This window comes from Odocoileus virginianus, chromosome 15, assembly GCF_023699985.2.
Source record: "Odocoileus virginianus isolate 20LAN1187 ecotype Illinois chromosome 15, Ovbor_1.2, whole genome shotgun sequence".
In the NCBI taxonomy this organism is placed as follows: domain Eukaryota; kingdom Metazoa; phylum Chordata; class Mammalia; order Artiodactyla; family Cervidae; genus Odocoileus; species Odocoileus virginianus.
In genome coordinates, this window is record NC_069688.1 from 32,335,858 (window position 1) to 32,363,254 (window position 27,397).

The window sequence follows — 27,397 nt, forward strand, 5'->3', positions numbered from 1 at the left end:
AGGTAAATCTAGCAGCTTAAAACAGGCTGGTTTATTAGCCCACAGCTCTACAGTGCAGACGGTTGAGTGGACACACTTGTGTTCTCTGCTCAGGTTTTACAAGACCTAAATCAAGGTGTCTGGTGGCTTGGAAGCTTATCGGAAGTCTCTGGGAAAGAGTCCATTTCCAGACTCACCCAGGTTGTTGGCAGAATCCAGTTTCTTACATCTACAGGGCTGAGGTCCATGTGCCCTTGCTGGCTGCCTGCCGGGGACCTCTTTACCTTCATATAAGTAACCAGCGTGTTGAGTACTTTTCATGCCTAGAGTCACTGTGAGTTCCTCTCCTGCCCTTCTCTTTTGCTTCCAGCTGGAGAAAACTCCTTGATTAGACTAGGCCCACCTGGATAATCTTCCCTTTTTAAGGTCAACTGGGCCTCCTGCATGCATGCTTGCATGCTCAGTCATGTCCAACTCTTTTGAGACCCATGGACTGCAGCCCACCAGGCTCCTCTGTCCATGCGATTCTCCAGGCAAGAATACAGGAATGGATTGCCATGCCCTCTTCCAGGGGATCTTCCCAACCCAGGGATCAAATCCACATCGCCTGCATTGGCAGGCAGCCACCTGGGAAGCCCCTATTGTGCCTCCTCACAATGAGAGGAGGACTGACATCACATTCCCAGGTTCAGGGATTATAGCACAAACTCTTGAGGGCCATTTCTAGAAATCCAGTCTCTCATGTATCACATGAGTCCAGACAAGTGCCTGGCACACAGTAGGTCCTCAAACTATACTTGCTAAATGGAATGGTACTATCACTTTGCTGTGGCAAAGGATGAGAAGGCATAGATAGAGTGGCTGATAGATCATTTATCAATTAGCTAATTGGGGTTTCCCAGGTGGCACTAGTGAAGAACCTGCCTGCTAATGCAAGAGATGTAAGAGAAATGGATTTGATCCCTGGGTCAGGAAGATTTCCCTGGAGGAGGTACTGGCAAGCCATTCCAGTATTCTTGGCTGGAAAATCCCAAGGACAGAGGAGCCTGGTGGGCTACAGTCCATGGGGTCAAAAAGAGTCAGACATGATTGAGCAACTGAGCATGCACACACACGCACACTATACTGGATATCATATAAATTAATTTATCCAACCTATTATTGAACATTTGCATGCTTCCAGTCTGTAGTTCAGAGAAGGCAATGGCAATTTACTCCAGTACTCTTGCCAGGAAAATCCCATGGACGGAGGAGCCTGGTAGGCTGTAGTCCATGGGGTCGCTAAGAGTTGGACACGACTGAGCGACTTCACTTTCACTTTTCCTTTCATGCATTGTAGAAGGAAATGGCAAGCCACTCCAGTGTTCTTGCCAGGAGAATCCCAGGGATTGGGGAGCCTGGTGTGCTGTAGTCCACGGGGTCGCACAGAGTAGGACACGACTGAAGCGACTTCCCAGCAGCAGCAGTCTGTAGTTATTACAAAAATAATGAATATGGCCATGAATAGTCCTATATGTCCTAACAGTCCTATAGCCAAGAAGAGTCCTATATGTCTTTTGGAGAAAGATGTGTATGCACATCAGTCTGGTACACACCTAGGAGTGGATCTGCTAGGCCACTCACTGGATAAGGATATATTAAGCTTAATACGCCAAATGGTTTTTCCTAAGTGGTTGCATCAATTCACACAATGCCAGTAGTACACATGAGTCCTTAACTGCTTCACAATCTTGCCAAGAGTTGGTATTTTCTTTTTGGGGAGGACCATTCTAGTGGGAACTGTTTTTGTTTCCCAAGGTTCTCAGGTAATCTTAATATTCAGCCAAAACTGAAAATCCCTGCTTAACTACTGCTTCCCCTTTATTAGGCTGAACCACATGAAACTGCTTTATTTGTAGGATTTAAAAAGGTAAATATTTCTATTTCTTGTGGCTAAACTAATGATTTCTTCACATCTTATTTACATTTATGCTAAAAATGAAACTCAAACTGAAATGTACATCAGTGGGGAAATATCTTAACAAACGCAGCAGAAGTGAAGTTTTTAAATTAAAAATGGATTTCAGTGACTTTTACATTTTAATATTAATCAGAATCTTAAAAGCTTGAAAACAGACCAATGACGTGCACCCTCGCTGCCAGTCAGAATATCCTGTGGATTTTTAAAATTTAAGTGTCCCTGCCCCAACCCTCAGGAAGCCTAACTCTGTGAGATTAAGGTGAGGCTAAGAATGTGTGTTTGTAAAAGGCGAATGTACAGACAAGGCTAAGAACTGTTGATACTACCTGTCCATGGCTTTCTTTACCATTCACTCAATCTAAGGAAAGACTTAACAGTTTGCTGATTTTACATACTTGGAAGAGAAGCACTTGTGTGTTAGTTCCTTCTGGACTTTAGAATGCTGACCTGCACGTCAGGTTGGAAAAATTATTTTGCCCTGAACAGGACTCTCTCTACTGTATCAAGGATGGAAGGCTTGGATTTGACTCGAATACAGCTATGAACTCAGAGTTAAAAAGTATCACCAAGAGCATTTACTGCTTACAGACAGGTATTTTTAAAAGTGCCCAGACACAACCATGTTACCCAATAGGAGGACAAAGCATATACTCAGTGACCATAAAATGAGGCGTGCATGTACACACCCAGAAACAAAAATGCTCAGTTAAAAAAAAAAAAATTATGACCAAGACGGACAAAGAAAATCTAAGTAGTCATCATGACAGGAAGAATCAGATCCTTTTATTTCCTCATTTTCCAGAGTAATTAAAAATTAAATATAGGGCTGGGGCAAATGATCTAGGGGCTGGGAAGAAGCAGTGCCATATGCAATTCTGAGCTCAAGGCCTTTTCTCTTATTTCAAACTTTATTTATTTATTTTTTGAATTTTGTATTGGAGTATAGCCGATTAACAATGAGCCTTTAAAAATCTTACTGGAGTCCTGAATCAGATTGGTTCCCAATGCCATTCCCTTACCTCTGCCAGCGATAAATGCATCTGTATTTTCACATGCAGGGGAAAGAAAAAAAGTCTGGAAACTTCATTTTTATCAGTATTTACCAACTCGGGAATTCTACTGCCTCCCGCGTGATTCTTCTTCCTGTCCCCTTATCGCACTCCAGCACCTCCAGTCTGGGCACACGTGCGTAAGTTGAAAGAACGCACTAGATGGTTTTAATTACTAGACTATCAACAGACCGCCAAGGGGCTCCCAGGCCAGCCAAGCTGAAAGCCTCCACTCTTGGAATCTAAGTAGTTTCCAACATCTGACAAGCTCAGGTGGAATCCTGGTTCCTAGATTTTGTTCCTAATAACCCCTTGGGGAGATGCCTGTTTGGAATTCTCAAGCCATCTCCCATCCCTTCGCTGCTTAGCCAGCTGAACCACCTGGAGGACCAGAACAACAATCATATCACCCAGCAAGACTCTCCCCAACCCACCTCCTAGGTCTTATAAGGAACAAGTTTCAACCGCACCCAGCGCAGCGGCTTTCTGGCCCAGGCGGAAAAACACACCTGGCCGGTGCCTCTGATAACCTCACTAATTAGGTGGCCAAGGGGGTCAGCGACAAACCCAGAAGCTCACACCTCAAACCCCGCAGCCTCCTGCCTCCCGCAAGAGCCCTGCCAGGTGCTTACCCTCTTCTAATCGACAGGGAAGACCTCAATCACGGGTCTCTACTCCTGGCGCGGAACGAAACCCCGCGCGCGACATCTTGGGAAATGTAGTCCCCGCCTCCCCGGGGTCCCCGGGTCCGATCATGAGACCCCCCACCCAGAGAGATTTCTCTGCTTGGGTCCGATGAAACCCGAGCTGCCAGCCCACTGTGGGGGCGGGGACTCCCCCCACGGAGGACTCGGGGTGCTCTCTTTGGTCGGTGGGAAGAGAGGAAACTACAGTCCCCAGGCTGCTCTGCGCCGAGCCGGGAGCCGGCAGCCTCGCTTTGCGTGACCGCGGCAGGTTGGTCCTGGAGCAGATGAGCGCAGAATATTTAGGCGAAAACGCGAGGAGGGGGTGGGATCGCGGGGCAGGAGGAGTATCTCCGCCAAGAAAATTATGCATGCGTTAGGGAAGCTCTGAGAGAATGGCTGTGGAAGGTAAGGGACGCTTGGGCATTTTAAGCTCCCTCTTAACGCGCGCACCCCAAAACACACATCCCCGCTCAAGCTCGGGGAACCTGGGGAGGAGAGGAAAGGGGGTGGTGGCGAGCGGGCCCTTTCCTCTTAACACCTCTTCTTGGCACTCACCTGAGCCACGGAAGGCCAGTGGGCGCTTTATTCTGTTGCTTTAGAAAGACAAGTAGATTGCGCAGGACTCTAGGGTTGTAGGCGAAGAGTGTCCCTAATGCGAAACGATGTGCTGGAAATGGGGGGAAAGCGTGAGAGGTCGCCTTGAGATTTCAGCCCCGAGGTGCCCTTTTTGATGCTCCCCACCTTCCACCCCATACATCGGAGCCAGCTCCTTGGCCTCGAGGCTGGTAGATGCTCGCTTTGCCCACCCCCGCTCCCCACGTCTGCACGTGGGAGAGGACCCTCACCAGGTGCGTCATGGGGAAGCATGGACTGCTATTGGGTCGAGGGCCCCACGTCGTGTGTACCCAGAAGCGACAGCAGTGGATGTACCCAGAGGGTGGAGGTGTCCCTGCACCTGCTTCTGTTCATACAACCCTCCCGAGGCTGGCAGAGTTTACAGAAACAGTTAGTCAGGGATGAGGGCAATCAACCTCTGCGATTGGGGTGAATCCTCTTCTTTGAAGCCCACCTTCTTCTTTCCTCATATAATTTTGGCCTTTGGCTTTACAATGCGGGCTCTATGATCCTACTTCCTTTAAACTTCTCGGTTGAATGCCGGGATGGGCGGTTTGTATGGAATCCCAAGTTTTCATTCAGATTCTCTCACCTTGGAAGACTGGCTTTTTCGCTGAGGGTGGTTTCTGGGGGAAAATATGTGGGCCAGACGGGTTTATGATGCTGCACTAGTAGCCAAACTGTGCCTGAATGATAAAGTGAAATGAGCATGAGACTAAAGGGGAGCATCCGTTCATCTCCAGAATTATGGTTCCTGAGTGAGGCTCAGGTCATAGAGGAAATGGGTGTTGGAAAGAGGGCATGCTTGCCAGCTGTGGCAAGCTCCTTGCCAAGGGGAAATGAGCTTGCTCCTTGGAGGCCGGAGGCGAGAAGAAACCGTGAGAGCTTACTGGCGTCTTTCTCCCCTCCCCACCTCAGGTGACAGCAACTGGGCTACTCTGATTCTTGTTAGAGTACTCTTGTTAATTTCTTAGCAACTAGAAGAAGCAACAACTCAGCCCCTGTAATCAACTTCCATTAACTTGGAAGACTTGCTTTTGGGCTGTCTGAGGTTTGACGATTTCCCCAGCTGGCCACTTCTATCTACCTATCTACCTACCTTTAATGCATATATTTGGCTTTTAAATTATTTATATAATTATGTTTATATATATATACATATGATGATACTCTGGAGAAGGAAATGACAACCCACTCCATCCAGTATTCTTGCCTGGGAAAATCCCATGGGCAGAGGAGCCTGGTGTGCTACAGTCCATGGGGTCACAAAGAGTTGCACAACTTAGCTTCTAAATAACAACAAATCATATATGTGACTTTGAAAAAATAACCAGCTTTCTTTTCCAAGCAAATGTAATAGTAGAGTGAGAATCTGACTTTTTGCATTATTACAGTTGATGGTAACTGAGACAAGACTTTAGATGAAAAAAAAAAAAAAAAACAACCAAGATAAAGTTCACTGAGCTGAGGCCAAGGGCAGGCTGACCTACTGGCATCCTCTCTACTTCACCCCTGAGATGACATGATATCTTCTCTTTCCCACTCTTCTGTGTCCTCAAGTGAAGGGCACTCCCACTGGTTACCAGTCCAGGGTGTACTTGAAAATAATTTCCTGCTTGCTGGAAGAAGTATAGAATTAGTCATATTTCTTGTCTGATGGGTTATTATACCAGTGAAGCCAGACCTTACAAAAACAAAGGCTTTGAAAGGAAGTATGCCTGGACTGTGGAGAGCTTATTTTATTTTCTAGTGGCTTGTTTGGTTAAAGTGGCTGTCCAGTAAACAGGAGATCCTGAGCTGGAATCACAATGAGGCTTCGACTTGAAGAATAAAGGGAACGTTTTAAACTTTGGCTGCAAATATTCCTGTCTCTGGTCTTTACAAAAGGCGGACTTCTTGGTTTGAACTTGGCCCTTCCTGGCTACTCTCACCTGGTCTCTCAAGGTGCAGGGTAAACTCCTCTGGGAACTTGTCTTAGCCCTCCTTTCCCTCTGGCTTCTGAGGGGTTCACCCAGTCTGGGGCAAGTGCCTCTAGCATTCTATTCCCTTAAGCACCTGTGCTTCCATCCATCGTAACACTTGCCTTACTTCATGTCTCTCACTGGACTCTAGTGAAACTGCAACCCCTTAGGAGTGGAGACCATGTGATTTTGACATTATACTCCCAGTCTATAGTATACTACCTGACCCGTGATAGGTATTCAATAAATGCTCATGAAATGCATGGGAAATAAAACCATGGAGCTTTTGTAACTGACTACCTAAGGATGCATGGGACTTTCTTAGGATTTCTGAGAGGTTTGAAGGTAAGGAGGCTTTTAAAGGAAGTGCCCCCTCTCTTTAGTCTTCTGATGCTCAAAGACTCTTCTAGAGCAGTGGTTTTCATCTGAGAGGGATATTTCTGCCTAGGGCGTGTTTGAGATAATGCAGAGTCTGGCTTGATATTTTGTGTCCATGGGCCAGCAATGCTAAATGTCCTGCTGTGTGTGGCCTTTTCATACAAAATTCCCAACCCAAATCCAGGGAACAACCAGTTTCCCCAAGCTCACTGAGAACCACTGAGAAAGGAATTTCACCAGTGGAAATGGTATAGGAAATATAATACATGTTACTTAACATCTGAGATTTAGTTTCTGCATCTGGAAAAAATAGGCACACTACTGTTTAGGTCCTACTAAAGTTGTGAGTATTAAATAAAAGAAAAGGGCTTATTAAGGGTACCCAGAAGGTGGATTCTCTGTAACTGTTATTTGTACTACCATCTTTCTTTCAAAAAGAAATACTGTTTGGAACCTGTTTTCTACCCTGAATTTTCACTTATTCATGTCAGTTTTTGTAATTAGTAACAAATTAGAAGTTTTTTTTCTTGCAGTGTGTAACCTGTTTTCTTAAGTAAGCTTGAACTTGTAAAAGTGTTAAGAGCAAGTGGGTGGCTCATTCATTTTGCTGAACCTGTAACTTTGAGTTTACATTGAAAATGAGATGCCGTCTGTGTATTTTATTGCTATCCTGAGTTAAGGTTTCTTTGAATTAATTACACCATCCTAGGTGTAGTCCCTAACCTGGTTATGATCCGAGTCTTATACCTGTGGGCAGCTTAAAGCTGTGCTTTCCAGCCACAGAATGTGTTGTGGTCTGCATTCAGATTGAGTGTATTGGCATCCATTTTCTTCTTAAAAACATGTTGTAAGAAATTACTCCATTAAGCTAGAGAACTAGGACCTCTAGAAGGGAGGTAGCCTGTAGAAACCAAGAGTAATCCATTCTCCATGGAGTCTGTGAAGACAGTTGTATCCATTGAGACACTTTTATAACACGAGTTGTAGGCAGAGGGAAAAAGCAGATTCATCTGGCATAGTGTTGTATCCACCTGTGTATTCCAAGACTGGTACCTGGCACTTTGGAGGACCTTAGTAACTTTTTCTTGAGTGAAGTATTGGGTTAGCCCAAAAATTCATTCAGGCTTTTCCATACAGCGTTATGGGAAAAAATGAACACACTTTTTGGCCAACCCAATATAGATGCTTCAGAGCAAAAGAAAACTTTTCCTACCTTGGTCCCCATTTCCTCTCCCTGCATCATCCTCGGCTGTATGAGAAAAATGGAATGGAGAAATACCTTATATATTGTTTCTATTCCAGATCTAATAGAATAATAGTTCCTCTTCCATGGCAGAAAGATGAGCCCCAATATCCACCACCCCTCCAAAAAGATTTCCAGTAGAAGGCTATGTGCTGTAAATGACATTGGGCTAGGGAATCTGCATTTTCCATCTAAAATGAACAAGCTAACTTATCAGATAGCCTCTGATTAGTCATTCAGTGCTCACATTCTATAGTTTTTCTTCTGTGAAAGAGTAACAAAACTGCCCATCACCAAAATATTGTAAGGATAAGTAATCCTAACAGGGGCTGAGGAAAGAGGAAGAAACAAGATAGTTGGAATCTCATGGCAAAGAGAAGCTGTCATGAAAAGTGACTCTGTACCCTGCTGGCCTTCAGAACTGAGTCACAATCACAATGGGAGATAAAGACATAGTCTTGATTAGAAGGGTATAGAAGTTATTTTATTTTTTATTTTTTTTTCTAACTTTGGGCTGGATGGTAAAGTGGATTTGCTAATACTGCATCCCGGCAGCGAGTTTACCCCTTATGGGAGCACCTGTCTCTGTGACATTGGCAGCCTGGACTGCAGAGAGGAGATGAGCTCCTGCAGCAAGTACCTGGGACCCAGAGAGAGAGAGGCCCCAACTACGGATGCCTTGCTCGCTTTCACAGGCTTGCGCGTGTCTACTTGTCTTCTCGCCAGCGGAGAGCCCATCGAGAGTGGAGAGAAACCAGCAGTGCCCTCCTCTTGGATTGTCCCCCATGGCACAGGAGTCAAGGAGGAAGGTGGCTCTCTGGGTGCTGGCCCACCGCCAGTGTTTGTAGCTGTGTTTCCATGTGGGGAACATGGTTTTTGCGCACTTCTCTTGGTGGGGCTTTTTGCCTGACCCGTGGTAGACTCTCCATGAGGTTGGGTGAACAAATGAGTCAGTGAATGAGTGGCAGACTGAATGAATGGGTAAGCTTATGGGTGCATCTGATTTCTGCAGTAGGCCCTGTGTTCTCCCCAAGGAGAACCCTCAGCTGCGTTCATCTGCAGAAGTGGACGTTGTAAAGGCAGTGCAGCCATCAGCCTGCTTCCCTTGTGGCTGCACAGCATCCTGGAGTCAGTGTTCAGCTACTTGCTACCTGAGTCTCCTGCATTTCACTTTTCACCAAGGGTCTTTTTTTTTTCATCTTTTTAAAATATTTATTTTGTTCTGTATCCCACAAGATCAGATTTTCCTGCAGCAGCAGCTTAACCAATTACTCTGTTTTAGGACTTGGGAGTGATGAATGGGAGCCCATCATGGAAAGCTCCTGTGAGTGACTGTGCAAGAAGGAGAGGTGGGACCCTTAGCCTGACTTCCTGCCGCTCCCAGCTCTTCTCCTGATCTCTAACTGGTTGGACAGGACTTCCGTCTAAGCCTGCTCTTACCTGGCCCCGCCCTTGCTAATTCCTTTCAGTCCACCCTTCTTTCTTTTCTGTCTTGCTGTGGTTTTAGGCCAGAAGGAACCAGGGCTGGTGCTAAGGTGAAGACATGTGGAATATGTGGTAACATGTAGCCAGTGTAGCTGAGTGAGTCACAGTAGATGCCCTGGGGACACATTACAGGAGGGGCAGCCAGGGATCCAAAGTCTGCTCCTGTTCCTGGGGAGTAAGCATCAGATATTGTACCTTTGGTGCCTTAGGAGAAAGAGGAGAAAATTGCAAACTCTCTTTCTCTGGCATTGGGCATTTGCAGTTAATAAGCTGGAGAACATTGCCTGTGTGCAAGGAACTCTGCTAGATTTGGGGGGGGAGTCCATAAAGAAGAAAGCTTAGCCTTCCCTTGTGTCCACTTGGCTGGAGACAGACTCAGATGAAAGCTGAATGATATTAAGTGCTAAATAAAAGTACAAGCAACATAACGTGGGAGGTCTGAGAACAGACAGAGCATTTAGTTCAGAGCTGGACGGGATGGGATGACCTAACCAAGGGGACCGCCTTTGAATGAGCTTTGGAGCACATACTCATGAGTGGGGGATGGGAGAAGGACAGAGAACAGAGGGCTGTGAGTGGGATGTGTGTTCCCTAATGGCGTTCCCCCCACCAAGTTCTAGTGTTGTGGCTGTTTAGCCTTCTATGGGCAGGGTGGTGAACGGGCATGCGCCTGTCATTCTGGTACATTCCTTTTCCTATGGGCTGCATTATCCGCTTGGCCAGACCTCCAGCACTCCCCGAAGCCCAGCTGGATCTTGCCTGTGGTCTTTTTGTCACAAGAGTGAGCTAGGAAAACTGCTCTCCTGATTCCTCCCCAATTTTCTGATGTGGATGTCACAGCACTACCAGCTCAGAGCTGGCTCATGAGAGCACACTTGGCTATATTTAGTCTGATTCTTCTAAAGTGTGGGTGCAAGAAGCTGCTCGTATAGCTTGCCTCCCAAGGGGAGAGCACACAGGAGTGGCGGTTGTTGGGTGACGGGGCCACCTCACTGCCTTCTCTTTGCAGCCTTTTTCCCAGGGGACCTGGTGCTGGGGGGAACCAGCTGGCAATTTCAGTTCCTTTGTTCCTCAGCTGCTGTGGATGCTCTGGAAGGTGTTTGGTGCTATTCTGTCCAGAAGTCATTTTCTGTCCAGAAGCCCAATGGTATTACTGTGTCTGTATACTACCTGCTAATGAAGGAATGCAGATCCTCAGAGTTGGGATAAGACCAACAAAATATAATAGGTAAAATAAAAGCCATCCTCACTTTTAAGTGTAGTGTTTGATTTTATTTATTATGTCATTCCCTGACATGATGTTAACAGCAGGAAGTAAAAGTGATCATAATTGTTGTTCAGTCATTAAATCGTGTCTGACTCTTTCTGACCCCATGGACTGCACCACACTAGGCTTCCCTGTCCTTCTCTATCTCCCGGAGTTTCCTCATAATATGAGTGTATTTATTCACTAAAGACTCAACACTTAATCTCTCTCCACCAAAAATTTACTTTCCACTCAACACCCACAATTTTGTAGGTTGGGCTCTCTTAGTCTGATAAGTGCTCAGTTATACAATTGTGCATGCAAATTGACTGTAAAGAGAAATTTCAGATCATGCAAAAGAGGAAGAAAATTCATGGACTCTATGAAAGTAACATTGGAAAACTGACAGAATGAGACAGCTGTGACCCAATTAAGATTTGGCTTAGTTAGGCCAGGTAACCATTAAACAAGAGAAAATTGACCTACAATGCTGATTTGGTAGGAACCAAGAAAAGAATTAGACCAGGTAAGGATTAAGAGAAGTCTCTGGTGAAAAATGATGCCCTGAAATACTTTGGGGATAAAATGATCTCCTTTATAAATGGGCTGTGAAAAGTCAAACATAAAATGAAAAATGTTTTGTCCTGCAGATATAAATCTTGTTGGAGGAGCTATATAACAAAAAAATTGATTTTTTTTTTTTGTTCTAAAAATTAACAGATACTTGAAATTTTAAGTTGGTTAAACTGGACATAAACATCTTCATTTCTCTCTCCAAGTATCATTCAAACTATTTCACTCTTAATTTTTGAAACTTGAGTCTGTATTTCCTTCCCTCTCTGTTCTACATTAGTATTTTAAAAAGTTTAAAGTTCAGATTATTTAGGTATAATTTACATTCAGTAAAATTTACCTTTTGTAGTTCTTTGAGTTTTGACAAACATACAATTTATTCAGTCTTGTAACCATGAAGAAAATCAAATTCAATTCCTATACCTAGAAGAGATTTCTTGTTCCCTTTAGTTACACTTTGTTCAGTCTCTGGTAAACATACTGTTCTGAGTTGTCTTTATACTTTTGCCTTTTCCAGAAGGTTATATAAAATATATACTATGATAAAATGATATCATATACTATGTTGCCATTTGATTCTGAATTCTTTCATTTAGTATAATGCATTTGAAATTCATCATTCAGTCCTTTTAATTGGTGAATAGCAAGCATTCCATTGAATGGATGTACCACAGTTTATTCACCAATTATATGGTTAGATTGTTTCCAATTTGTGGTAATTATGAATAAATGACTCTTAGTAGCTGCATACAGGTTTTTGTGTAAACATAGTTATTTCTCTTGTATGAATAGCTCAGAGTGGAATTTGAGTCAGTGTGTGTTTTAATTTTATAAGAAATTGCCAAACTGCTCTCTAGAGTTACTGTCTCATATGTATTTTTCTCAATTTGTATTTTTTTCTCTATTAATCATCTGCTCATAATGAGGACCTCACAAGAATAAGAGAATTACATTAATGGGGACAGTTAGAAGGAAAGAGTTTTCCAGAAGTGAGTTCCCTGAGCTATATTATGGAAGAACATACAAGTAAAGCAATGGCACATATGTATCTTGGTTTCCAGGTTAGTCCAGACTTCAAGGATGGATTTGGCCTGGAAACATCACTGGTTTTACATCCAAAAGAAAGCTGTTAAATTCCCTTTATAATAAAAAGTAGCAGGGATTTGCCATTAAGTTCTGGATATTGATTTTTTGTTTTGTTTTGATGATTGTTATTGTGGAAAACCAGATAAGGAATGCAGCCCAAATGAGGGAGGGCTTCCCTTTGGAGGAAAATTGGGGAAGGACATGCTTGAGAGGCTATAGATGAGTTGAACTGGAGCAGGAAAATTTTACCTCCTATCCCTGGAAGGAATTGGTCTTGCCTGCCGAAGGGAGTTGCTGGTGGAGCCAAGGACTCCATTTTATGAAGCCCGAGAAAAGGTTAATTGATTCAATCTCTAGTGATTTAAATTTTAAGTGTGACTATGTGTGATCTGATTGAAAATTGGGTCTTCATTAGCTTTCCCTTTATACAGTGGGAGCAGTGCTTGATTCACCTGCAAAGACCAGATTTTGCTCAGTCACAAATTAGATGGAGGGCTTTATCATGGAATTGCTTCCAAGTGCAAAACATGGTTTTGGAGTTATAATTTGGGTATGGATGCATTAGGGTTTTCAGAATTTCCCAGTGGTCTTTGGAGTATTTGAGTTTGGGATAGGCCAGAATTTGTATGATACATGGTTGCCTTAATGCAGTGCTACCCTGTTGGAGATTGTAAAATGTCAGTTTAGGGTTTTTGTGTTTTTGAGAAGGTGCCTGTGCATTACATAGGGGTGAAAATATAATATTAACCAGACTTCAGTAGATGAACGTTGCACTTAATTTTGTTTAGAGTTGCTTATTTTCCCCATGATGCCAGTGGTTTATAGCTGGAGGGACGAGAGCAACCAGTAGCCAAGAAATGGACATTCACCTCCCAGTCTTGGCTGAGTCGTCACCCTTTTTTTCCTTCCATCTCTGAGATTAGAACCAGGTATGTGTCAGTACTTTGTGATGCCTTAGCTTTTGCTTTCTGTTTGTTTTCTGCTCTCTGTGATAACTTAACCACAATGTAAAAAAAAAATTTTTTTCCTGAATAAACTATAGGATTGCCCTTTGGTGTTAAGGCATCTTGGAAATTTAGGCGAGTATAACATTTACTTTCTATAGCTTAGAAGTGAAATATTCTTCATTTTATACTTGTAGATATTTATTGAGCATCCAGTGTATGCCATTCTCTAGCAGAATTTGATTTATAGTCCTGTAATACCGTGGATAAGCTTAGGAAAAACAAGTGTTCTGAAGACAGATCTGCTTAGGTAGTGTTTCCTTAGTGATGAGATTCTTCTGGGGCACTTGGTGATAACATCCATGTTCCTCCTCTCCTCCCTTGGATGGCATGTTTTTGAGTCAGAAATGTAACTCAGTTGGTAAAGAATCTGTCTGCAATGCAGAAGACTTGGGTTTGATTCCTGGGTCAGGAATATCCCCTGGAGAAAGAAATGGCAACCCACCCCAGTATTCTTGTCTGGAGAGTCCCATGGAGAGAGGAGCCTGGTGGGCTACAGTCCATAGGGTTGCAAAGAGTTGGACACTACTTAGCAACTAAACCACCACCAATACCTTGGATAAGCTTAGGAAAAGCAGGTGTTCTGAAGACTGATCTGCTTAGGTAGTGTTTCCTTAGTAATGAGATTCCTCTGGGGCACTTGATAACATCCACGTTCCTCCTCTCCTCCCTTGGATGGTATTTTTTTGAGTCAGAAATGGGGCCTTGAATCTAACACATGGCCTGAGTCATTCTTAATAAGTATATTTAGAGATGCTGGTATGGGGGCAAGATTCTTAGTCTAAGATCAGAAGAGGGAACTGAAGGTCTCATGGAATCCTTGACCCCCTTAAACCATATGCGCAATATGTATATGGACTTTGTATTTTTCATGGGAAAGGGTACTGGGGCTGTCATTCTCTTCTCCAAGGAATAAAGATGAATGTGGTCTTCTTTAGAACAGCCATTTGACTTTTTAAAAATATATTCTGATAAATCTCTAGTGCCAACAACTATGTCTGGCACATAGAAAGCATACAACTACTTGTTTAGTAAACAAGAAGGTTAACATCTTTTCATCAGTTACCACTGGTTACACTAAGCCAGCCTCTTGATGGCCATTCTCCAGACATTGTTGTTGTTCAGTTGCATAGTCTTGTCTGACTCTGTGACCCATGGACTGCAGCATACAGGCTTTCCTGTCCTTTGCCATCTCCTGGGTTTGCTCAAACTCATGTCCATTGAGTCGGTGATGCCATCCAACCATCTCATCCTCTGTCACCCCCTTCTGCCTTCAATCTTTCCCAGCATCAGGGTCTTTTCCAATGAGTTAGTTCTTTGCATCAGATGACCAAAGTATTGGAGCTTCAGCATCAGTCCTTCCAGTGAATATTCAGGGTTGATTTCCCTTAGGATTTATTGTTCTCCTTGCTGTCTAAAGGACTCTCAAGAGTTTTCTCCAGACATTAGTTTTCATAATGCAATGAGATAGTTGATTCCCCAGCCCATAGCTGGGAGACTTTAGATCCAGAGAAGATAAGTAATTTCTCCAAGGCCACACAGCTAATTGGTGGTGCGACTGGGCTTTGTTACCAACTTTGCCATGTTCCAGTGAAAGTAAAAGTTGCTCAGTTGTGTCTGACTCTTTGCGACCCCATGGACTATGTAGTCCATGGAATTCTCCAGGCCTGAATACTGGAGGGGTAGCTGTTCCTTCTCCAGGGGATCTTCCTGACCCAGGAATCAAACCCGGGTCTCCTGCATTGCAGGCGGATTCTTTACCAACTGAGTTACCAGGGAAGCTTTTTCACTATCCTGTGTTGCTTTCTGGTTTTGTTTCAGTTTGGTAGTTTGGCTCTACTTTACTAGCTGTTTGTTGGAAATGTTGATCATTTAAGGGGAAGAATAAAACAGTGTAATAAAGAAAACATTGCTTATTTGGGCTCTACAGTAGGGAAAACTCTTCCAGGTTTTTAGATCAAATCTCTAATAAGATGTTTATCTTGATCTCAGCTCTCTGCCCTTTAGTTTCCCCCTGTGTAAGAGCCTGAGGTCTTTGGGTTTTTGTTGCTGCTGTTTATCCCTGTGGGTTTTCATATTCACTTATGTACCCAGCACAAATGGGTTATTTGGATAATAAACATTCATTGTGCACTTGTGATAAACTCAGCTCTGTGAACAGCACTCACCGGGTGATATAAAAGAATGGAAGGCCACCAACCTTTCCCTCCTGGGGTTTATGGTTGCTTCAGATTCAAGACTTGGTTTGTGAATGTATGTTAATAAAAAAAAAAAAAAAGGAGAAGATATGGACTTGGGCAAAGTGGGCAGTGTAGGGGGCTCTGCTTTCAATCAGAGGGAGCCGCCATGCCCACAGCAATGGTCCTCTCACTGCCGTTGACTCCCCGGAAGATGTTCTTAAAGGGTGTTCTTTTGTTTTGTTGTTCGTTTGTGTTTTTAAGACTTAACTTCTGTGGGAAGTTTGATCACAGCCTGGAGAAACTGAAAAACCAAGGAAGCTAAAGTAATCAGATAAGGGAAAAGAAAGGAACAGAGGAACAGATGTGAGAAACATTTCAGAGTGGGGGCAGGAAAGAATAGGACTTGAGATTGTGTAGTTACGGGGTGTGGCAGCCACATAGTTGCTCCCAACTCTTCGGGGACACTCGACTGCCAGTAAAATCAAGGCCAAACTCCTTAGCAGTCAGGGACTTTTCCAGACTGTCACTGCCCCCTGCTTCAGGCTGATCTCCACTCTTTCCCCTTAGGAACCTTCCCTGATACTCGAGGGGCCCAGGGATTAGATGTGTGCTGACTCACTGTGCACGCTGACTCCCCACCATATTCTTTATGCTGGTCTCCCCACCTGGAAGCTCCTTCTTCCACGTGTTCACTTTGCACATCCTTCTATGTGCATGTCTAAGGCAAAAGAGTAGATGGGTAAGTCAGGGAGATTTCATGTGTGATGAGCAGGATCACCAGTACCAGCAGTTTAAGGGATAGGGTGAGGAAGAGGAGGCTGAGGGAGATGGGAAGAAGCAGCCAGTGGAAGGAGGGGTACCATTTCAGAGTGGAGAGACTCAGCATCATGTGATGAACTAAGACAGCCTATGAGACATGTGCTGGGAAGTACCCAATGGTTTGGTAAAAATTTAAGGTATTCTGATGAAATGGGGAGGCAAATCCACATTATAATACTTTGGGGGTGTTGAGGAAGCTACTCTTGATGCAAATGTATCATCAAGAAATGGAAAGAAGAGGTGTGAAAGTGCAAAGGAAAGGGAGTTGTGGAAAGGGAGAGATCAAGGTCAAGGGACTTGTAAATATTGTGAGAATTTGGAAGAAGGAAAACGGGGTGTCTCATGTAGGTGGGAAGCAGTTCAAAGCAAGATATATATATATATATATATATATATATATATATTTTTTTTTTTTTTTAAGCTATGAAATATTTGAGAGTGTTTCTAGATTGTGTGTGAATTGACCCAGTGGAGAGGGAGACTTTGAAGATACAAAGGATAAAAGGGGTAACCTTTAGAGCAAGGGCCATCAGCACCAGCAAGAATTTAGCTGTATTATGTCTTGGAGAAGGTGTTCTTTCTGGAAACGGTGGTTGGTACAGGTAAGAAGTGTTATAACTATAAAATAAAACACATGACTATTAAAAATATTACTACCTATACTGTGATAGGCACTGTTCTAAACTTATCACATGTTAATTCATTAACCTTCACATGAATCATGTGAGGTAGGTACCATCATCATCCCTATTTACAAATAACAAGAGAGGTGCAGAGATGTTAAGTGACTTGCTTGTGGTCACTCAACTAGTTCTTGGTAAAGCTAGAATTTGATTAAAAACAGAAGATGTTTGTGACTTCCCTGGAGGTCCAGTGGATAAGACTTCACCTTCTAATGCAGGAGGTGTGGGTTTGATTCCTGGTCAGGGAGCTAAGCTCCCACATGCCTCGCAGCCAAAAAAACCAAACCCTTAAAACAGAAGCAATATTGTAACAAATTCAAACATCAAAAAAATTTTTAAAAGTCAAAAAAATGTTCATCCCATTTCCTAGTTAGAACATTGTGGGGAATACTGGATTCAGACATTATCATCAGAATTTTTTAAATTATGAGACTATTAAATGATCACCTACTAATATACTGTTATGTCAGTTATATCAATGAAAAATTTTTAAAGGATGACCTCTAAGGACATCCACTGACATTGTCAGTGGGTCAGTGAAAATTTCTTGCCTGAGTTTATTTTCTAATAACTAACTCCAGGTAGGACAAGCATGGAATCGAGGACTTTGAATTCTCAAATGTTGAGAGGGGATACTTTGCAGAACATGAGTCCCCCTTCTGGAGAGGTTAGGCTTTGTGGGGGTGGGAGGAGGGTGCTTGCCTGTGGAGCAGGGGTTGGGTGTACAGGCCAGCCAGTGGGTACCACAAGGGTACCCTCATTCTACAGCCTGGTTTCAGGGTTTCAGGAAAATAACAGCAAGTAGAAGTGGTGTAAGAAAGGTGAAAAGAAAAAAGTTGAAATTATGCTGAAAATAAACTTGGCCAACTGTGCGGTTTTGCCGAGATGGGAACATCATCTCCATTTCCTTCCATCTCCTGCCTCCTTTCTGCTTTTAAATGCCTTAAGAATTAGGTTTTCAGGGTGCTGAGGTCATTGTCCCTGATTCTAATGATAAGGGAGAGTGATTTTCCCCAGCTAATGTTCCGTCTATTGCTCGCTAAGTGCCTCTCTACAACCCCACGAAGCTCCTGCCTCCCTCTGACCTGCTTTGCCTGGCCAGGGTTTCTTAACTGAAATTCAATCACTTGGCTTTGGCACCCATGCGTTTGCTGGGGCTCACCCCAAGGCCATCATCATTGCAACCCTACTGCCCTGGCTTGCCTTCCCAGGTACGGCCTCTCATTGGAGCCATAGCTGACCTACTGGCAGCTGGACCAGGTGCTCCTGTTCCTGTTTCATAAATTAGGATGTGAAGGCTCTTTTGTCCAGGGTCACATAAATCATTAGTGAGAGAGCTCAGATTTAGAGCTCGCTGTCTCAAGTCTTTTTTATTCTGGCTTCTGTGATTGCTGCCATGATTTGGAAGGGATGATACAGTGCCTACTTTGAAGTGGAATACTCTAAAAGGGAGCAAGGATTTTCTTCAATTATGAGTGAAGGCAGGCAGAATGGAGCCTGAGGTCGTGGACTTCCCTGGAGGCCTCTAATTCTTGGCTCAAGTGATAAGTTTCTCTTTCTCTCTCCTAGTATTTTATTGATTCTCTGTAATTGTATCTTCTAAATAGTCATATGGAAGTAATATTTAAACAAACACTTTTCAGGTATGAAAATTTTTCCTATTTACCATAGAAGGAAAAAAATATGAAAACAAATAAGAAACTACGAATAACAATAGTTAACATTTATTAGGCACTTGCTGATATAAGCAGCTGGGACTGCTTCTCAGCCAGCATACACGGGTACAGCTATTATTGACTGTTGACAGAGAAGGACTTTCCTGATGGATTGGGGTCCAGGCCATACTGGTGGTCTTAAATACTCAGACTGTTCCCAGTAACCCTACAAGATGGTTGTTAATATTCATTTTCTACATAGCAAAATTAAGGCCCAAACAGATGAAATAATTTCCTCCATATCATTGTTGTTCATTGTTCAGTTACCCAGTTGTGTCTAACTCTCTGTGACCCCATGAGCCGCAGTATGCCAGGCTGCCTTGTCCTTCTCTGTCTCCCAGAGTTTGCTCAAACTCATGTCCATTGAGTCGGTGATGTCATTCAACCATCTCATCCAATGTCACCCCCTTCTACTCCTGCCCTCAATCTTTCCCAGCGTCAGGGTGTTTTCCCCCAAGTTGGCTGTTCACTTCAGGTGACCAAAATACTGGAGCTTCAGCTTCACCATTAGTCCTTCCAACTAGAATTCAGAGTTGATTTCCCCTCAAGACTCATTGTTTTGATCTCCCTGCTGTCCAAGAGACAAAGGAGTCCCCTCCAGCACCACAGTTCAAAGGCATCAATCTTTGGCTCTCGCAACCGTATGTGACCACTGGGAAGACCATAGCCTAGACGATACAGACCTTTCTCGGCAGAGTAACATCTCTGCTTTTCAACACACTAAGTTTGTCATAGCTTTCCTGCCCAGAAGTAGTCGTCTTCTGATTTCATGGCTGCATTCACCATCCTCAGTGATTTTAGATCCCAAGAAAGAGGAAATCTGTCGCTACTTCCACCTTTTCCCCTTTTATTTGCTGTGAGGCAATGGGACTCAATGCCATGATCTTAGTTTTAAGCTAGCTCTTTCACTCTCCTTCAGCCTCATCAAAAGGCTCTTTAGTTCCTCTTCGCTTTCTGCCATTAGAGTGGTATCGTCCACATTATCTGAGGCTGTTGGTGTTTCTCCCGTCTATCTTGATTCCAACTTGTAACTCATTCAGTCCGGCATTTCTCATGATGTGCTCAGCGTATAGGTTAAACAAACAGGGTGATCAGCTGGTAAATGATGGAACAAGAATTCAAACCCCAATTCAGATGACTTTGGTGCCCATTCTGTTGCTACTAAACAAGGAGGCCACCCTGATACACCCAGTATATCACCCTGGGAGAGTTTATATTTCTTCCATGACTTTATGTAGGTGATTGACTGTACCTGGTGTAATTTTATTCTGCCCCCTTCCCTTCTTAAAAAATGTCTGTAAGCATCATGCTCAGTTTCATTCTCTTCAGATGCAGCACTACTGAGGACAATGAGTAGAGCTCTTGAGAGGGCAACAGATATGTAACTGTCCACGTTTCTCAAGGTATCATCACAGAACAAGTCCTGTAATTTGTTGATGGTTGTTGTCAAGGTCACAACTGTAGAAAATACATCTTATAATGAAAGGTGTATGTGTTTTGGGCTTCCCTGGTGACTCAGATGGTAAAGAATCTACTTTCAGTGCAGGAGACCCAGGTTCGATCCCTGGGTCGGGAAGATCCCCTGGAGAGGGGAATGGCTGCCAACTCCCGTATTCTTGCCTGGAGAATTCCATGGACAGAGGAGCCTGGCAGGCTACAGTCCACGTGGAATGAGAAATCTATGCAAGATGAGGACAGGATCCAAGTTAATTGTAGAACTCAGAGTTGTAACAGTTTCTTTTTGGTTATGCCTGTCAACTTCCCATCAACTTTTATTACAGCTTAGTGATTGATGTGCTTTCATTATTGCCAAGGCATTTTATTCTTAAAAATGTTCTTTTAACAAGATTTTCTACCTTTTCTTCTGACGTTTCATCTTGGTCTCCTAGTCTATCTAGTTATTCCCTAATGTAGTGGTCCCCAACCTCCAGGATCTAATGCTTGTTGACTTGAGCTGATGTGATAATAATAGAAATAAAGGACACAATAAATGTAATGCACGCGAGTCATCTGGAAACCATCCCCCCAACCCCAGTCTGTGGAAAAATTGCCTTTCACAAAAGCAGTCCCTGGTGCCAAAAAGGTTGAGAATCACTGCCCTAATGTCTCATTGATATTTTCTTGTTTATACTCTGGAGGATGTTCAGCCATTTTTATTCTTAACATTCTAAAATCTTTGATCATGTGAACATTCAGAATCACTGTTATTTTTATATTCAGCTACTACTTCACTGTGTCCTCCAATTGCTGCATGAATGCTCAGTCTTGTCCAACTCTTTGCCATTCCATGGACAAAGAGTCCAGGCTCTTCTGTCCATGGAATTTTCCAGGCAAGAATACTGGAGTGGGTTGCCATTTCATCCTCCAGGGGATATTCTCGACCCAGGGATCAAGCCCACGTCTCCTGCATTGAAGGCAGATTTTTTACCACTGAGTCACCTGGGAAGCCCTCTAAGTGTTAGATATTTGTAAATTAGGGTTACCTTTCAGATAATGAGACATGCCCATTTTTTTTGTTATAAGTGAGTATAGACAGATATTCTCTACCATTTATTGAGGGTTTACTGTACACATTTATTGACGGCTTCCCTGGTGGCTCAGACGGTAAAGCGTCTGCCTGCAGTGCCGGAGACCCGGGTTCGATCCCTGGGTTGGGAAGATCCCCTGGAGAAGGGAATGGCAACCCACTCCAGTACTCTTGCCTGGAAAATTCCATGGACTGAGGAGCCTGGTGGGCTACAGTCCACGGGGTCGCAAAGAGTCGGACACGACTGAGCAACTTCACTTTCTTTCACTTCACTTTACTGTACACCAAGGATTGTGGCTTATAACCATTTTTTATAATGCCTGCTACAATATATTCCCATTTTGCATATGAGGAAACAAGCTTAGGTTAAGTATTTGTATGAGGCTACTTAATAAAAGAAACTGAGAATGAAGCCTGTATATGTATGTATGTTTAAGGACATCATCATAGTGTCTAAATTCTTTGAATACTTACTATGTGCAAGGAAGTGTATTAAGCACTTTATAATCTTGAGATTCTATTTTTATTAGTTTTGTGAGCTTATTTTCAAAATGAGTTATTTCCTTTAAAAAATGGCTTAAAATGAGATATAGTTTTCTTAATGTCCTGTAAACTTATCACTAATTCCAAACAAAAATTTGTTTGTTAAAGCTCTTCTCAATATATTCATATGGTATTATGTCAATCTCTTCTCACTGAAGAACAATTTCCCCAAAGAATTCTGGTTTGCTTTAAGCAAGTCGACTCTCGACTTGCTTTAGAGCTGTCGTGTTTGGATTTCCTTCCGCCAGTCTCCTTGGCTTGCCTCTCTTGGTGTCTGTGTTATATTCCCTCTTCCAGGACCCTAGATCTCTCTCTTACTTTGCTTCCACCTTCTTTTTGATGGACCCCATCCCCGTGTTACCTCCTGAGGAAAGGTACATGGGAAGCATACTTTTGAGAACTTCATATCTGATAAAGGTGTGTATTCTACCTTTGTATTTAATTGATAAATTGATTAGATTTTTAAAACTAAGTTGAAAATTGTCTTCCCTCACAATTTTGAAGCCTCTAATATCTTCTAGTTTCTAGTCCTGGCTTTGAGAAATCGGAAGCCTTACCATTCTTGATCATTGGTATGAAATACACATTTCTTTGAAATTATTAAATCTTTTTTCTGTTTCTAGTGCTGAGAAACTTGATGAGAATATGCTTTGGTGTGAGTCTATTTTTATCCATTGCATCGTGTACTTAGTGGTTTTTCAAAGTAGAAACTCATGTCATTCATTTCTGAGAATTTTTTTGAATTATTTATTTGATTTCCTTTTATCCAATTCATTCTGTTCTTTATTTCTCTGGCTGCTATTTTTGAGATGATAAATTTCCTGGACTGGTTCTTATTTTTGAAATCTATGTTTCCTATTTCTCATCTCTGTTCTTTTTGTTCTGTTTTCTGGTAGATTAATTTTATCTTTCAAACTTCTATGGCACTTATAATTTCTACTATCATTTTTAACTTTCCAAAGAGATTTTTTTAGCTTTCTGAAGTTTTTATAGCATCCTAATCTTATTTTGTGGATATAATCTTTTTATATTTTATTGAGGATATTAATGCTAACATTTTTATTTTTTCAACTGAAATTTATTTCACTCTATACTTCTTCCGATGCACTTTTCTTTCTATTCATTCTAGTCTTTTTTGATTGGATATTGTCAGATGTTTGTAGATATTAGGCTTTCCTTATATTTAAATAGCCCATGCTAAAAATTAGGAAGATCTCTATAAATTGGGTCTGTCAATCATGGTTTTCATTGTAAGATGAATTGGCTGGATATTTTTTAGGACAAGGGAATGGGTCATCTTATGTCAGGACTTCTAGGAGTTTTTTTTGTTGTAGGTGGTGGTTTGTTTTTAATTGGGCTGGGCTGGTTAATTACTCAGAAGACCCAGTATTCAAACTCTAGTATCTGATTGCTGAGTATAAGCCTTGTCACCAATTAACTTCCATTATCTAGGTATATTTTATTATTTTTAAGAAAGTTGGCAGTCTAAGTGTAGATGTTCTAGGAATGCCCATTTCCGAAGAGGATTCTTTTAACCAGAAATTTTCTTCCACTAATTATAACCTATGAGTGTGAGTTCCTAAAAGAATACCTGGTGCATAGTAGGTGCTCAGAAAACAACTGTTACCTGAATTCACATTTTTCTCAGCACATCAGGCTTTTTGAACAATGTTCAGTGGGATGAGAGAAAAGCCTTAAGGCTCCCAACTTCCATCCTAGTGCTATATTATACCTATAATCACTCAGATTTGACAAAAGCAGTCAGGCAAACCAACATTAATAGATTCAACCCTGAAAGAGTGTTCTGTTTATGGATCTTGGAGTGAGAGTGTATTTTATATTTGAGATCAGGGGTTGTTGTTGAAGTGGCAGCCAGCTGTAAGTTAGCCTGAAAGGGTGAGTGGAAAAGTGCTGGCTCAGATCACAAAGCTGCTCCTCTGAGGAAGCTGCAGACCCTTGTGTGTTCAGATGGCGGCATTTTGGAACTTGGTTTAAGCCCACATTCTGCTGACTGCTTCCTAGGGACTTGCCCATCTGCTCCTTTCTGCTGACTGGGTCTTTTTGAACTTCGAGAGATGTCCCCACGGGTCTCCCACAGCCACTCTTTCCGTTCTGACCTGGCTTTTTCTCCTCGCTTGTCCTGTGTGTCTTCCACCAGTTCGTCATCACTGGGGTGGAAATGGAGGAGAGCTGGCTGACGCTGAGCTGGCCTCTGTGGACGAGCCAACTGTGGGGCCCAGAGCACTTGGCTGTTGGCTTGACCACGTGCTCTGTGATGACGCCTTTGTTGTCTGTTTGGACATCTGGGTTCCCAGTCTCAGGGCAACACCAGTAGGTCAAGACTCCCTGAAAGAAGAAAGAGGTGAGCCAGACCTCTCCCCTGAGGGCAGTGAGACCCCCATGTTTAAAGATAATCTTTCAGAAAAGCTTGAACTTAGACTCAGTCAGCCAGCCATGTTGGGTTTGTCAGGAGATGAGAGAAAAAAGAAAAAGGGTACCATACAGGGAAATAGGGTAATAATGAGGAGAGTATGGTGTCTGGAAATGCATAAAGAATCATTCACTATGTATGAAGGAAAATAATTTATCCAGTTAACAAAGCTTTATTAAAAAAATAATTTATCCAGTTACAAAGACCTAAAAGCATAGTTTGTTGCAAACCTGAAGGTTTTTAAATTTTTTTTTTTACATAATTTGCTATATTCTGTTCCTATCCTAGAGGGAGATACTGTTAGAAATTCAAGAATTAAAAAATGCAACATAGCAGCATTTCCTTACCAGTCGATTTAACCTTTTTTTGAAAATTATTTATTTATTTTACTTTACAACATTCCCTTTTAAACTAATCATATTTATACATTTATTACATATACCCTTTGGAAAGTAGAAAGAAAAAAATATTATCCAGAGACCTAACTTCGAAACTAACAGCCAGTTAGTATTGGCATATTTTCTTCTAGGCTTTTTCTTTGTATGGTTTTTGGTTTTGCATAGCAGGCATAAGGCATTTTACTTACCTCGTAGTAGATTTTTTTGGTCTTCAGTTGGAGTCAACTGTAGTTATATTCTGATAATACATGTCTGTGATTTATTCTTTTCTTGTCATGAGGCTGAATAAGCAGTGCTTTAGTTCTTGGCTTGAATAAATTCTTTATATGCTTTTAACATAAAACATTGTTCAGATTAGAAAGTGAATAATCCTTAGAGCAAAGAAGTATGATGTATGTTTCACAATCCTTTTAAAGAAAAGTATCAGATCTTAAAAAAAAAAGTCAGAAGCACAAAAATGGCTTGGGGAAAATGTGTGAAACAAAGATAAGATTTTTAAGGTTTCCAGCTGGGAGGCAGTCTCTCAAGTGGCCCTAGGACACATCATAGATGCCTAGCATTGCTTATTAAACAGACAATAATTTTTATTGCATGTAACATGGTGGTCTCAAGGCAGAGAGGGAAACCTTTATCTTTTCCCTTGGAAAAGGCACGGAAAAGAACAGTTGAGTGCAATAGAGGCACTGCTGAAGCCAGTTGAAAATTCTGGCCCTGCCTTCACTGCTGACTACATCAGAGGCACCTGCCCTCAATATCATAACCAATAAAATGAGGTGGTTAAACTATAATTTTAATGAGTTTCTCTCCTCCTCTGACTCAATGAGTTTATGATCCTGGGACCAAATACTGAGAATATAAAGATGAAGAAACCCAGCAATTTGACTCTTCCTTTTCCTCCTCCTTCACACAGAGTCAGTAAAATGGGTTTGACCCATTTTACTGTCTAAGTCAGGGTCTGGCAAACAACCATCCGAGGACAGAGTTACGCTCATTAGTTTACGGATTTATTGCTGCCTTTGTACTGCAGCTTCCCTGGTGGCGCAGCTGGTCAAGAGTCCGCCTGGGATGCGGGAGACCCCGGTTTGATTCCTGGGTCAGGAAGATCCACTGGAGAAGAGATAGTCTACCCACTCCAGTATTCTTGGGCTCCCCTGGTGGTGGAGCTGTAAAGAATCTGCCTGCAATGCGGGGCACCTGGGTTTGATCGCTGAGTTGGGAAGATACCCTGGAGAAGGGAATAGCTAACCACTCCATTATTCTGGAGAATTCCATGGACTGTGTAGTCCATGGGGTCGCAAAGAGTCGGGCACGACTGAGCAACTTTCACTTTTGTACTGCAGTGGCAGAGTTGGGCAGCTGCAACACTGGTTAGCAAAGCTGAGAATGTTTACTATCCAGACCCTTGACAGCAAAAGCTAATCAACACGTCTCCTCTCGTTTTCACTACCTTTGTCCTAACTTAGGTCTTCATCTCTTCCCACGTGGAAAACCCAAGAGCCTTAATCTTAGGGTCTCTCATTCTAGTTTGGAGCCTCCCAAATGTGTTGCATACAGATACCGGATAATTTTTTAGAAAAAATTTGAAATGGCAGTTTGCTTGCTTAAAACCCTCAAGGGGCACCCTGTTGAACTCAGGATAAAAATCCCAGTTCCTTACCTAACACACAGTTTGAAAACCACTCCACTAACATCTGAAGATCCTTCTAGTTGCGAGACCAAGAGTTTGTTTGGCGTGACACGTGTGATATGAATTTCAGCCTTAGAAAACCCAACCTAAGTCAACCAGGTTTGAGTACAAAGAGGCTTTATGTTGGCTCACCCAACTCAGAAGCCTGGGTGCAGATCTGGATGGAACTTTTTCCAAGGCTAGGTTTCTAGTTGTGTCACCTGAATTCTGTTTCTCTGTTGGCTCCTCTGCTGTGGTAGCCCGTTCACACAGTGGCTTTCATCTTGGGACGTCAGGGCTGCTCTAACAGTTCCTGCCTCATAGCCTCCTGTGGACACATCTTTTCCCACACAAGTGCAGAGGTCTCTCTGATTGGACAGCATAGGTCATGTGATCCAGGATAAGGGACTGTGCTTGAGCTCAAGAATTGGTGAAATCCCACCTGAACCATAAGGAGTGGGAAGAGGAGGAGGGCATTATCCCCAAGGAAATATTGGGCTATCGTGGAAACAGGATGGAGGTGGACTGGGACAAAATAACCAAGATTCACTGAGCATGCCATGAGCAGGAGCCCTTTGACAGTCATGCAGTAGTAGTTGCGATCACTACATGGAGAGGCAGCCCATCACAAGATCTGGGAATTGATTGCCTTTCTCAGTGGTTCTTAATTCTGGCTCATCATTAGAAGGACCAGATGCCTGGGCTCTTCGAGGACCAGTGAACTTGGGAGCTCTTTCTGGTTGGCCAGGTAAGAATGAGTTAACAAGTTCTCCAAGTGACTGTAATGTGTAGGTAAGGTGACCCATTGACTGGGCTTAGGTCCTGACTTCATTTACTGGTCTATGGAATGGGAACAAGTCTATCATTCATCCAGATTTGGGGAATGAGTAAATGAGGTGATTCTATCATCCATCATCCAGCCAGATTTGGGTGGTGTATGTAATGAATATAGCCTGCCTACTTACTCAAGTAAAGGGTAGTGTTTTTGTTTTTTTTTTTCAAATAAGGGCACCAGTTATGTTGGATTAGGCCTCAGTCTCATTGCCTCATTTTACCTTGATTACCACTTTAAAGGTTCTGTTTCCAAATATAGTTACATTGGGGCTTAGAACATTAGCCTATGAATTTGTGTTGGGGGGATCACAATTTGGTCCACAGCAGATACTGATC

The 27,397-nt window shown here is 42.7% G+C and overlaps 2 protein-coding genes across 4 annotated transcripts in view; one reads left to right on the forward strand and one right to left on the reverse strand.

Annotated features, from left to right (window-relative positions):
• Positions 1 to 3,689, reverse strand: part of COLEC10 (collectin subfamily member 10) — a 490,492-nt gene extending 486,803 nt beyond the window's left edge. For both annotated transcript variants that reach the window (XM_070477223.1, XM_070477219.1), the window contains exon 1: positions 3,621 to 3,689. The gene's annotated coding sequence lies outside the window, so the exon portion shown is untranslated. The remainder of the gene's footprint in view (positions 1 to 3,620) is intronic.
• Positions 3,690 to 3,904: 215 nt separating this feature from the next.
• The window catches only part of SAMD12 (sterile alpha motif domain containing 12), a 499,855-nt gene continuing 476,362 nt past the window's right edge, over positions 3,905 to 27,397 (forward strand). The window contains exon 1 of one of the 2 annotated variants that reach the window (XM_070477229.1): positions 3,905 to 4,079. In XM_070477229.1, the coding sequence (XP_070333330.1) occupies positions 4,067 to 4,079 (13 nt within the window). In that variant the 5' untranslated portion in view covers positions 3,905 to 4,066. The remainder of the gene's footprint in view (positions 4,080 to 27,397) is intronic. The other variant, XM_070477228.1, reaches the window with a different exon arrangement.